The following is a 14,035-nucleotide window of genomic DNA, read 5'->3' as shown; positions in this document are numbered from 1 at the left end:
GTCCAAATGTAGTTATTACCTGTCTGGATGAGAATATTATGAATACAAGTGATGGAATTATTTTCTGGTTTATCATTCATATTTTACAACAAAATAATCTAGTAACCTACTTTGTACATGAGACAAGAGAGTTTTGTTGGTTTGCTATTTAAAAGCAGGTGGTCATTTTAGAGCACACATAAATATAAAAGGGTTTTCTTCCACTTTCACCATACAACATACGGGGGAATAGAAGCCGCCTCTCTAACAACCATGTTGTGAAATTACCCTTCAATTCAGATTCAATGGATGGGTGTTGTGTCATCATCCAGTGATGTATCTTGTGTTCACAGTTGACAAGATACAGGTCATTTAATACACAAATGTTTGTATGGATAGAACAGCAATGATTAGAAGAACTTAAATTTCTTATTATAACTTTTTGTTCGCCTTACTTTAAGGTATCGGATTTGAGTAAAAATATCTGTGTCGATTTGCCAGATATGAACTTAAAACAAAATAGAGTTGTCGAGAGGCACCATGCCCAAAGTAGGGAAATTCTGTCAAACTACTATTATTAATTATAACCATACTGCTATTGGGATACACGTTGTAAATATATGACAATTCTGGCGGTCTGTAAATAATCGAGTCTGGACCAGACAATCCAGTGATTGCTGTCAAGAACATCGATCCACGCATTTGGGATACAATGACAAACATTGACCAAGGCAGCGAGCCTGACCACCCGATCCCGTTACCGCCTCTTACGACAAGCATTGTCGCCTTTTACAGCAAGCAAGGGTTGCTGAAGACCTATTCTACCCCGGATCTTTATGAGTCTAAGACAATTTGAATCGTAATGCTTTTATGTTACCAGCACTGCATCTTCCTTGATTAACGCCTTGTCTGCCAACACTGTAGAGGACCTTCTGAAGTATCCAGTCAGCAGGTTCAGCTTGACAGAGAAACAGACAACCATCGTTGCTAAATTATCAGGTTAGTCAACAACGGTTTTAATTTTTGTTCTCGTGGAGAACACTTTTGTTTTTTTTCTGGTCAAAGTGCTTTTATTAAGTATACCGATGTTAAGTATATGGATATTTGTGGTGAAAGGTGATGATAGTACTTTGGACGTTAATCACCAGTGCAGCCTGCTGCCGACTGCGGCTCTAAAGTCAACAGTGCACAGGGTATTGTTACGAGTGGATCCACTAAACAGTTTCCATACATAACAAGGAGAGATCACACAACATTTAAAAAACAATTTAATACTGGCAGTCTAGTCAAGCTTCATATTATTCACAAACAGCAATAGCAAGTATCAATCAAAAACAGTCTTACTTTATGCTGAATATTCTACCACTTCCGAACAGGATCGAGTGAATGTTTTATATAATCCATAATTCAAGTTCACACATTGCCGACATGGCATACAGAATTAAAGTTTCAAATCTTGCCGACATGGCATGTCAGTTAACACCTCAACCCGACCTGGGAACTGACCACTTGATCTACATGTCGAGCATTAGCCAAGCCACAATTGCATAACATCAGCCTTTACTTGGCTGTGAGCTTACCAGGGCTTACATATAGACAATGTGAAGTGAAGTGTGTAATTGGTCAGTGTTGATCACTGGCAATCTGTACACAAGTAACATAATATAAAAAAAGGTAGGAATATACATTAAATGAAAACTAAGTACATTTAATATATTCTTCATGAAAAGTAAATATGTATAATGGATTCTCATAACAGTACCGAGGGAGTGACGTCACGCTCACATAGCTCGCCGGCATGCTACAGCATAAAATCGGGTCACATAACCAGTCGTCAATCAGCTGTGTGAACAAATGTTTCTGAAAGACTTAACCTGTAGTCTATGCAGTTTGTTCTTTTCATTTCTACTTTCATCATGCTAGCTGAAGGATGGTAGGAGCATTTTTCTGGTACATATTTCATTCACGGACACGTGAAGATTCCGGGATAGAATAGGTCTTCAGCAACCCATACTTGCCGTAAAAGGCGACTATGCTTGTCGTAAAAGGCGACTAACGGGATCGGGTGGTCAGGCTCGCTGACTTGGTTGATGCATGTCATCGATCCCAATGGCGTGGATCGATGCTCATGACATTAATCACTGGGTTGTCTGGTCCAGACTCGATTATTTACAGACCGCCGTCATATAGCTGGAATGTTGCTGAGTGCGGCGTAAAACAACAAACCAACAAACCAACAACCAACCAACACCAAGCGTCCTTTTCTGGACCCATTAAACTTTATCCCATTTTCGAAAAGCAGGACAAAGTTGATCGGACTACATCACATAAAGAAGTGGCTTGCTTCACATTGCCTATTCACATTGAGTTATAGACTCAAGCGGAACAGAGTGGTGGCTGCAGCTATAGGTTTGAATTCTCGGTGGGATATGGACTTTACAGATGTGTCTAATGTAGCCAGGCCCGTGAAGATCCGGGGTAGAATAGGTGTTCAGCAACCCCTGCTTGCCGTAAAAGGCGACTATGCTTGTCGTAAAAGTAGACTAACGGGATCGGGTGGTCAGGCTCGCTGACTTGGTTGATGCATGTCATCGATCTCAATTGCGTGGATCGATGCTCATGATTTCAATCACTGGATTGTCTGGTCCAGACTCGATTATTTATAGACCGCCATCATATAGCTGTAATACTGCTGAGTGAGGCGTTAAACAAACAAACAAACACACAATGTATTTTCAAGAAATCTATGAGTAGAAACCATTCAAATCAAAACCCAAGATTCTAGAAGTCCCGAGAACAAATTAACAGCTGCTCACCTTTGCCCAGGATCATCAGGTCAGATAAAGTCCGTGGATTCAACAATGTAAAAGTGAAAATCTATTAACAATGTGAAGGCGTCACCTATGTGACTATGCTGAACGTGTGATGTGTACCCCCAACATTACCATGTACACCTATTTCACCTACAAGCAAATGTATCACTTCCTGGATGTACAACAAGATCTGGCCAAAGACCACACAGGCAACTCAGATCAACCAGAGATCACCATCCAACATTAATGCAGAGCAAGAAGATTTTGTTGAGAGAACAATACACTGATACCTTAATATCCAGGCTGCAGTGGCGTTTAACGCCGAAAATATTGTCATCATTTCGTTTCGTTTCAAGCGATCTAGTGTGATCGTTTAGCATGGGTTAGATATGTCAATCAACTTCTATTTCCTTATGGATTTGGGCATGTTTGGATTTAGTGGGAGACTAAACACTGTATATAATAGAGTTTGTCAAAAGAGTAAAAGACAGTAATCAGCAGGATCTGTGTGGTAAAGTATCTGAATCCAACAAATTAGTCATGTACAGTAAATTACGGTTATAACGAACACGCTTATAACGAACTGACGGATATAACGAACTAACTTTTTAGTCCCGACTATTTGCTGTAGTTATGCTGTATATATGCTTATAACGAACTACGGTTATAACGAACTAAAAATAGTAGTCCCTTTGAGTTCGTTATAACCGTAGTTTACCGTATAAAGAACGTAAATCTCTGTGAACTGTTAAAAAAATAAGTCTACACTACCATGTCGAGAATACAGACGTTTATTTTGTTTGTTCAGTGTCGTGAGAGAGTTGGGTTTAACGCCGCTATTAACAGTATTCCAGTTATATCACGGCGTGTAAGCTTAATGTGGGAGGAAAGCCCGAAGTGATGCAGGTCTCAGACGTTTACCACTTCGTTGCTCAGAGTAGGAGACTTTGCAATAATGGTAAACGTAGGTAGGTGATATGGTTTTGAAATTAAATGCGAAAGACTGTTATGTAATGTGCAGGTCGGAGAAGAAATTTTAATCTATTTGTTCATACGCCCGTGCTTTAATATATTGAGACAAAACTTCATGCCACATTATTATGTTAAATACCAAGATGTGCAACTCACTGTTATCATTCCATCAACAAAATGTTATAATTAAATATGTAAAGGAGGCTTGAGCTACAAGTGAGTGAGTGAGTGAGTTGGGTTTAACGCCGCTTTTAACATTATTCCAGTTATATCACGGCGTGTCAGCTTAATGTGGGAGGAAAGCCCGAAGTGATGCAGGTCTCAGACGTTTACCACTTCGGTGAAACCCACGAGCACGGGTATGGTGCTGACAAACCTAGATACATAATCGGGGCGAACCGGGATTCGAACCCACAATCATAGGTTTCTGGCGTGTCCAAGGGACGCAACTCTGCACAGCGGATCGCGGCGCCTTAGACGACTGGGCCACCCGTGCCCCCCTTGAGCTACAAGGAATGCATTGTTACTGAAAATATTATACTATCTGTGCATGTCATCCGTCACATTCTGTCGCAATCATATGATATTTAAATACCATATTTTAACGTGGGACAACGGCCTTTCTGTTGAAATTCACCCTCTCAGCTTCTAGCTAAAAATACTGATGACTAGTTGTCTGGCAATTGAAAGTAGTGGTTGTCCTTAATACAGAGACATTATACAATAACCCATAGAGCTAGACTACATATGAGCAACGAATTGTGATGCATCGTCTTTTACCAATATATCCACTACATCATGACGACGTCATAATTGTACAGACTGAAGATTTCGAAGTTAATCTTGTTATTCCTGACACTCTTGCATAGGATCTGTGATTCTTTTCCTTCAGGATGCTTTTATGGAGCGTTAACGGTAGGATTGGTTTATGCTGCCAAGTCTTTCCCGGGAACTGTTGTGAGGGTATGGGCATGTTGTTGTTTTTATTGCCTTTTTTGCTTAAAAAAAACACATTACTCTATAATCATTTTCAATATAGATTATATGTAAGATTTTTTTTAAGCGAACACAGCATATCCTCTTTATTGCCAGCCTATACTTCATCATGTTCCTTTCGTTATATTCTGATCCGTGAAGAGGTCTTCAGCAACCCATGCTTGCCGTAAAAGGCGACTATGCTTGTCGTAATAGGCGAATAACGGGATCGGGTGGTCAAGCTCGCTGACTTGGTTGATGCATGTCATCGTGTCCCAATTGCGTAGGTCGATGGTCATGATGTCAATCACTGGATTGTCTGGTTCAGACTCGATTATTTACAGACCACCGTCATATAGCTGTTATATTGCTGACTGCGACGTTAAACACCAAAGAAACAAACAAACACATCGTTATATTCTACCTGTAGCCTCATGATTCTGTTTTCAGACGGTCATTTCTGTGGTGGGAGCTTGTGGAGGTCCGGTGACGGGCATGTTCTGTCTTGGTGCTAGTGTTCCACGGGCAAACAAATATGTACGTTGGGGTCATGTCAATCATAACATGCTATCATATATGTTAGATACATGAGCGAAAATGAAAATAGAGAATGTAAGAGTTTATCACATAAAAGGTCAAAACTGCTTCTGATTCTCACCTGATTACAAGCATTAGATTCGGGGTAGAATAGGTCTTCAGCAACCCATGCTTGCCGTAAAAGGCGACTATGCTTGTCGTAAAAGGCGACTATCGGGATCGGGTGGTCAGGCTCGCTGACTTGGTTGATACATGTCATCGATCCCAATTGCGTGGATCGTTGCTCATGATGTTAATCACTGGATTGTCTGGTCCAGACTCGATTATTTACAGACCGCCGTCATATAGCTGGAATATTGCTGAGTGCGGCGTTAATCAAAAAACCAACAAACCAACAAACCAACTACAAGCATTCTTATTTCATAATGCTTGTAGTTTCGTATGGACACAGGGTCACTGTACCCAGTCATCTGATACGGTTCAATTAGCTCTGTAGTTTGTGTTCCGCGTGGGGATCGTAGGTTCGAATCCCAGTTTTACCGTGATTATAATTCTTGTATTGTTTGTACCATACCCGTGCTTTCGTCAAATTTATTAACGTCTAAGATCTGCACCACCTGGTACTTCTCACCCACATCAATCTGAGACCATGTGATATAACTGAAATACTGTTCAAAGCGTCGTCAAATTGTGTGTGGATGTATCGTTTCCAATAGACATCGTAACGAAAATCTCACACACGTCAGTGATGCCATCTAAAACAGGGGTCCCGTGGGTATTATGGGTTCGAATTGGTTCCCACCAACATATGCTGGTAAGGGGAGACGCAGAGGATCGGGTGGTCAGGCTCGGAGGTCATAATATACATCAGTAGTTTGTCTGATCCAGACTCGAGCATGTTCAGGACCCTACAAGGTGGAATACTGCTGACCGGCGTAAAATAATGAAAATACAAATCTATGAACATGTTCCTGGGTGCATATGTGTTGCATCAGTTGCAGGAGGTATAAACGAATATGTGGAGCGGTGAGATAGCCGAGTTTCTCACGCCGAAAGCCAGCGTTCCATTTCAAATAAGGTACGACGTGGGAAACCCTTATCTGGCCCCGCCTTCCGTGACAGTACTGGAGTATTGCTAATGACGGAGAAAAACCCAACTCACTCACTATATAAAGACTTATTCCGATCTTACCAACAGCATTTTGGGTTCCCTGTCAGTCAACGTCCACAGTTTGCGTACAAGGTTGATAAATATGTGTTTGTTTTTAACGCCGTACTCAGCAATATTCTAGGTTAATGACGACGGTCTGAAAATGATGGAATATGGACCAGACAATCCAGTGATTAACCACCCGATCCCGTTAGTCGCCTCCGAAGACAAGCATTGCTAGCTGAAAACCAATTCTACTCCGAATCTTCACGGGGGATTGATAAATGTAATTTTAGAGGTTAGCTAAGTCAATCTTCAACATCTTTCTTCCCTCCTCAGGGCGCCCTGTCCGGGGGTCTCGCTGCGCTGACTGTCAACTTATGGCTGACTATAGGAAGCAGACTGTATGGAACCCCGACAACCCATCTCCCACCTGCACCCTCAGACAACTGTGATGCAATCTCTCCTTTTAATTCAACCCACCCTGCCTTCAATAAGACATCAGTTGTGATGGAAACGCACTTTTCGCCTGGAGCAAGGTTAATATGTTTAAGGGTATCACCATGACGACGGATGCTTATTAGAATAAACCTAATAGAATATATACATGGCCATACCCAGATTCATGTGACACATTTGTAGATGTAACAAGTATGGTCTTTTTACAGCTCTGCTCCACCTTCGTCGATATACGACACCTCACACTACTGGTACGGAGTGTTCGCAATGGTCATTGTGATGGTTTTGGGTTCAGTAGTCAGTTACTGCACAGGTAATTATCTTGTATCATTGCATACCCGTCAAAATCCGGGTTAGAATAGGTCTTTAAAAACCCATGCTTGTCGTGAGAGGCGATTACGGGATCGGTTGGTCAGGCTCGCTGACTTGGTCGATCCATCTCATCATGTCCATATTGCATGGATCGATGCTCATGATAGCGCTCTTTGGATTGTCTGGCCCAGACTCGATTATTTAAAGCCATGCGATATAGCTGGAATAATGCTGAGTTCGACGTTAAGGAACAGAAAACAAAAAAAGAACACCCTTACACTTAGCTTATTGTTGCTATTGGAAATTCCCAAGTACGTCCTCTTCTGTCTTAGTCAGTAAATCGGCTCTTCGATTAACAATGAGTTTATCATAAATATAGCATCCCCGTGTGATATCAGCTGTTCAGTGTGTTTGCTCAAAAGACACTCCACCATGGCGCAATGAGTTTTCTCAACCACGCCGTTAAAACAGATGTTAGAAACTTGATACCTTATGTGCCTTCTGTATATCATTCTGATATGTGATTGAATATTAAAGGTCAAGGTCTCTCGGTATGAACTAGGTGTCAAGGCCGTTAGTACACATGTATGAACTATTGGAATTTGAGTATACGTGATCTCTACTGCAGGGTCTCGTTCTTGTCAACTTTTGTGTGACCTCCGTTTCAGATCAGGTTCTCTACAGGACAAATCATGGAACATAGCCTTTCTTGCTGTGCTTATAAATTCCTTATCTGGGTTGTTAGAAACATGGCTCTCCAATTTTTCAAAGTTGTACTTTAGTTGTTAAGGCTGCATTAGAGATGATATCATATCCTTATAGACAGATATTGGTTACGTCAGCTGTCATTATATTCGGTAAAGTAATGATTCATGATTCATGTTTCTGGTGAGAATGAATTGGAACATTCAGGAAAACATAGAGGTAGGGCTGCTCCTGATTTTGCATGTAATGTGAATCCCTTTATGAATTTATCATCTCGAAAACAACACATTTTCTAGAAGGGATTCATATTTTAAATGGTACGAAATAAATATCCGTTCACTCCTTTCAATTAAACTAAAAATCCCGAAGACGTCAAGTTAGAATTTCTCATTGAACATACAGTATTAAAATAGTTCAGTTAGTTACAAACATATATGACCCGTGAAGATTCCGGGGTAGAATAGGTCTTCAGCAACCCATGCTTGCCGTAAAAGGTGACTATGCTTGTTGTAAAAGGCGACTAACGGGATCGGGTGGTCAGGCTCGCTGACTTGGTTGATGCATGTCATCGATCCTAATTGCGTGGATCGATGTTCGTGAGATTAATCACTGGATTGTCTGGTCCAGACTCGATTATTTACAGACCGCCGTCATATAGCTGGAATATTGCTGAGTGCAACAAACCAAACCAAACCAAAAAATACAAACATATATACAAGACGTGTTTTCAGTTCGGTTACGGTATGCTAAATCACTGGAATCATATGATTGTGCCGTTTGCTTCAGGGTCTCTTGATTCCGGCACTGACGATCCCACTCTTCTGTTCCCCTTTGCACGGCGACTGTGGCGGATGAAGGGCGCCTCCAACAAGGACAACAACACAATGAGCATAACGGTAGGACATGTTTTAGCTTGAAGGTCACAGAGGTTAAAATAGTGTTTATAAGTAAGCACTGTTAATGAATTCTATCCTATGTCGTAAAGTAAAGTGCGCGAGAGTTTAACGCCGTTTTGAACAATATTCCAGTTATATCACCACGTGTCAACTTAATGTAGGGGGAACGCCCGAAGTGATGCGGGACATTTAAAGCAGGACTTGGTCGCTTACCACTTTGTTGAAACCAACGAACACGGGTACGGTGCTGACAAACATAGAAACATCAGGCGAAACATGATTCCAACCCTCGATCATAGGTTTTCTGGCGTTTCAAAGGGATGCAATCCTTAGATTGCTGCGCCACTCGTTCCCCCAAACCCTAACATTTTGTATTACAGTACATTAAGGACAATTGTATTATGTTGTTATACCTCCTCGCGAACGATGTCATCATTTTCATTGCAGAAACGCCCGGAAGACTATAAAGAAGTGGACGCAAAAGAACAAGATCTAATGCTTTAACACTTTCAGAGTCTGGCCAAATGTTCCAAGATTATCAATTCACTAACTGCTTCAATTTATTTTACTGCAGTAAGTTTCAAGTCACCTCGGCAGTATTTCAGTTCAATCGTGACTATAGAAAAGTATATATTAATCGTATATGCATACTCATTTCAGTTTATTGTATTCAAGGCCAAAGGCCCACATACATATAGGTTACATAATGTTAAGGCAAGTAATCATTATGGGTATACATTTACAGTGTTGTTGTTGGTTTGTTGTTTAACGCCGTACTAAGCAATATTCCAGCTATATGACGGCGGTTACAGTGTATATGACGTTAACAAACATATTGTCGGATCAATATAACTCCGTTACAGAGTTTAGACAATTTTTAACAATTACATTATTAGTATCCATCTCAAGAAATCGGAATTGTTCAAAATTACAATTTTCTCTATATTTGGGGGGTACATATAGCTTTCTGATAGTATCATACAATGGAGATTTTAAGTTAACGTGGTACTCATCTTCAACCATATTCAAAATACAAATTCTTTTGGGATATTTTGTCTACCTCCAGTATCTGGCTGTTGTCCTGACCCACCTTTTCTTAATAGTGCTAGGTGCTGTCTAATATATAATACATTATTGTTTGTAACATAAGATTCATGATATAAATGATGTTATAACTGGAATAAATAATCTGGAGATTTTGTTCAATATTGCATGGCATTCTTGAAAGGAGATATCTTTCAGTCTCATTTTGACTCCATTTGATAAGTATTCAGTATTCCCGACTTCGTGACAAACCGATGTATATCCAAGACATTGTAAAACGTTATTTTCTAATGATTGATATCCACGGTTTTTTTGTGCTTCTCGGCAGTATAACATATTGTAAGCTTTCTTGGGAGCACGTGAATTTTCATATATACAAGAGACAACCAGTATTTGACACATCTTATAAAGCATTGAATCAAACAATTACCATTACACTTGGCATATATTTCGGCACTCTTAAAAATCTTGTGTATGCTTTTGTTTGTTTTTGTGCACACCACAATTCAGATCCATACAAATTAATAGGTTTAATCTTCATGTCAAATATCAAACAGGTCGACGGTAACACGACCAACAGAATCTATTCAACCAAGAAGTTAATATTGTGCCCCTTTATCGTCAATACAAGTATTCTGCATTAATTAAATTAAAGTTAAACATGACCTCAAGATATTGGTATTGAGAGACTCTTTCAATGATCTCCTTCCAAAACCTCCATGATTCACATTTATTCAATGGACCATTTTTCCGAAAAACGATAATGTTCGTTTTTCCTAAGTTAACTTTCAACTTCAATTTTATACAATATAAATACAAAGTATCAAGATCTATTTGCAATTCCGATAGACTAGACAATTTTTCCGAAAATCTTAATGGTGGTGGCATTTCATGTTTATGGATGGCAAACAACTTTTCAAGACGTATTGATATGTCTCAAATTGATTTAGGTGTTTTGCCGGGCTGTATTTTCAACAGTTAACCCAAAAATGTGATAAGTTCAACATGGCCGTCATATCTTTTGGTATTGAACATGATGGTGCCACAGATAAAATATTTTATTGTATGTTTTCTTGTACAAGCAATTAATTAAAACCATACGTTAACCCTCAATATGTCATGAATTCAAGATGGACGCCTTATTATGGAAAATTCGATCAAGAACTTCGTCGAATATCCTTCACGGAATCCTCTTTGTTCATTGGTTATCTTCACACATTCGTTTACCCATGAGGAGGGGCGGCCGGGTAGCCTAAAGGTTAAAGCGTTCGCTCGTCACGGCGAAGACCCGGTTTCGATTCCCGACATGGGTACAGAGTGTCAAGCCCATTTCTGGTGTCCCCCGACGTGATATTGCTGGAATATTGCTAAAAACGGCGTAAACCATACTCACTCACTCACTCCCATGAGGAAATTCTGGTGTTTAACATTGATGTATATAATATGTTGACCCCTGAAGGTATGTGGATTTGTCCTGTCACCACGTTTATGTATAGGTAGAATGATTCCAAGGAACAATATCGTTCTTGAATGTACAGTTAAAAAGAGTCATCATATATAGTTCATTACATATTGTTTTCCTTCCTTCAAAAATGACATTAATTTATCCCTCCCAGCTGCTTTCCCATATATAAGTTCGTCTATTGCTTTATCTATTTCTTATTTCCGTATATCTCCATTCAAGTTTTAAGTAGTATCACGATTGTCTTCGTGTATAAATTTGAGAAAAAAGCATTCCACTGTTCCAAACTAATGTTGTATAGTTGTATACTTTCTAAAACGTCGCCAGAAGTTTGATAAATCTCTTTTTTTGTAAAATCCAAGCTGTTTTGTCTGTATTCACTTTGTTTTGTTCATCTCAAACATTTATAGGTTCGGCGGGGTAGTCTAGTGGTTAAAGCGTTCGCTCGCCACGCCGAAGATCCGGGTTCGATTCCCCACATGGGTACAATGTCCTATTTCTGATGTCCCCCGCCGTGATATTGCTGGAATATTGCTAAAAGCGCCGTAAATCCATACCCACTCACTCACTCAAACATTTGTATTTGTTGTTTATAAGTCTTGTTAGTGTCCGTCTTTCTTCCCGTCTACCCTGTCTACGACCATTGTCCAACCATTTTCTTTTACGTCTTCTTCCACTTGTTACTATTACTTTCAACCAAGTCAGCGAGCCTGATCACCCGATCCCGTTAGTCACCTCTTACGTGTTTCAACTGTACAACCTCTTGATAATCTTTTAACAAATGTTACAAAATAATCCATGAATTCTTATCCTTACAAAATAATCCTAGTTTTGTCAATCGAAAGTTTAACATAACTGTTACCATTTAAAGTTCATGAAGCATGATTGATTCTCATCAAGAGAATCTGGAATAGAGCTCCTTTTCACAAAAGTTAATTTGGTGTCTGTAATTATATTTTAATTAAATACATATCAATTACAGGTTAATAAGTTTGATAAATCGTTAATCATCAACAGTACAGAGATGATGTTCCTGGTCCGATTACATGACAGGAACCTTAGGTACCGCTTTAAACTATATTCATGAAATACCATCACTCAGACATTCGCTCCCAAGTCCCGGATAATTCACTAAAAAAACAAAGCAAATGGTTTCAGTTTGCATTTGATTACAAAGCAACAATACCTGTCATTTCGCCTTCCGAACTACCTTAACACCAGCAAGGACTAGACCGATCTAGTCCCACCTGCTATCTTCTTTCGTGAGGAAATTAGTGTAGGATTTATTCTAATCTGTTCAATAATTATTGTGGAACTTTGTATACATACCAGAAAAGCCTTGCAATATAGAAATGTTGTTTCCGCTTCCAAGGCAACACATCAAACATGCTCAAATGAGAGTATGGTTTATTTGGGAGCATAACTTATAAACTATTTGGTATTACTTTGTGAAAATTGCAAAGGCAATTTAAATATTGCATTTCAAAATCGTTTTTCTTTTACTTCATTCAAATGTAGGTAGGTAGAACTCACATACGGCTCTACATTATTCAGAAACATGTATGTACATACATAAGTCAACTGCTGAACTGGTGGTGCCTTTTGCCGTTAGTAGAAAAGAGATTATACGTGCCACCGAGTGATTGTCGTGACAAACGTTGGTCTCCCCGTTAAGGTTGCAATGGCTGATTAAGAGTGAGTGAGTTTGGGTTATCGCTGCTTTGAACAGTATTCCAGTGTCAGCCTGATGTTGGAAGAACGCCCGAAGTGATGCAGGTCTCAGACGTTTGCCAAACCCACGAGCACGGGTATGGTGCTGACAAACCTAGAAACAAAATCGGGGCGGACCGGGATTAGAACCCACCATCATTGGTTTCTGGTGTACCAAACTGTGCTTAGCGAAATGCGGCGCCTTAGACGACTGGGCCACCCTTACCCCCTGCTGATTAGGACATAACTACAAACACTGCATATCCATTTAGACTCGTGGTACACGTATATAAAAGCGATAAAGCCCTTTCCACATTCAATAGAAATCTCTGCTAAAGCAGGGTAATTGTACCATTCCGACTATATCATGAGCATATGTTTATGAAACGCTATCAAATAATAATGATGCCAGGTGTTCGTGAAAAGGTGAGCGTATCCTGCCCCACCGGTGTCACGCGCCACACACACATGCAAAGGCAAGTCAATTGTTCACATGAAAAAACACGGGAACATATGGTACAAGTCAAAAAAGGGAATTGCATCGGACATCATTTTTGTTACTGATGTGTCAAATTTATAAATGTCTACCATAAAACTTTTTGAAAGCCTGACTGGGGTCTTGAGTGATGTAACCTTGATCAAACAACTTCTGAGCCAGAGTTCTGTGACGCTCTTTGAAAGCCTGGTCGAAAGAGCATGCTCGATTGTGTCTCAAAAGTTGTGAAATGTAAACACCAAGAGCTGGAACTGCAGGAATATTGCTCGACGTTAAGGACAAAAATACTTTTGGAAATTTGAAGTCACCCCAATTGTCACACAGTCGTGTGGAGGGTGTTTTGTATAAGAAATGAATACGTTCACACCCGCGCTTACCTCAATGCCTCAAGGGGGCACGGGTGGCCCAGTCGTCTAAGGCGCCGCGATTCGCTGTGCAGGGTTGCGTCACATTGGCACGCCAGAAACCTATGATTGTGGGTTCGAACCCCGGTTCGCCCCGATTATGTTTCTAGGTTTGTCAGCA

The 14,035-nt window shown here is 40.1% G+C and overlaps 1 protein-coding gene across 3 annotated transcripts in view; it reads left to right on the top strand.

Moving 5' to 3' along the window:
- LOC124149165 (sodium-coupled monocarboxylate transporter 1-like) overlaps positions 1 to 11,811 on the top strand; it is a 44,546-nt gene extending 32,735 nt beyond the window's left edge. For all 3 annotated transcript variants that reach the window (XM_046520568.2, XM_046520566.2, XM_046520567.2), the window contains exons 11-17: positions 860 to 978; positions 4,657 to 4,727; positions 5,190 to 5,276; positions 6,766 to 6,965; positions 7,095 to 7,198; positions 8,689 to 8,798; positions 9,246 to 11,811. In XM_046520568.2, coding sequence (XP_046376524.2) covers positions 860 to 978; positions 4,657 to 4,727; positions 5,190 to 5,276; positions 6,766 to 6,965; positions 7,095 to 7,198; positions 8,689 to 8,798; positions 9,246 to 9,302 — 748 coding nt within the window. In that variant the 3' untranslated portion in view covers positions 9,303 to 11,811. The remainder of the gene's footprint in view (positions 1 to 859; positions 979 to 4,656; positions 4,728 to 5,189; positions 5,277 to 6,765; positions 6,966 to 7,094; positions 7,199 to 8,688; positions 8,799 to 9,245) is intronic.
- The last annotated feature ends 2,224 nt before the right edge of the window (positions 11,812 to 14,035 follow it).

Source organism: Haliotis rufescens, unplaced genomic scaffold (assembly GCF_023055435.1).
Source record: "Haliotis rufescens isolate VD_foot unplaced genomic scaffold, xgHalRufe1.0.p SCAF_96, whole genome shotgun sequence".
In the NCBI taxonomy this organism is placed as follows: domain Eukaryota; kingdom Metazoa; phylum Mollusca; class Gastropoda; order Lepetellida; family Haliotidae; genus Haliotis; species Haliotis rufescens.
The sequence above is the reverse complement of the archived record's forward strand: the minus strand, read 5'-3'. Positions and strand labels throughout refer to the sequence as shown.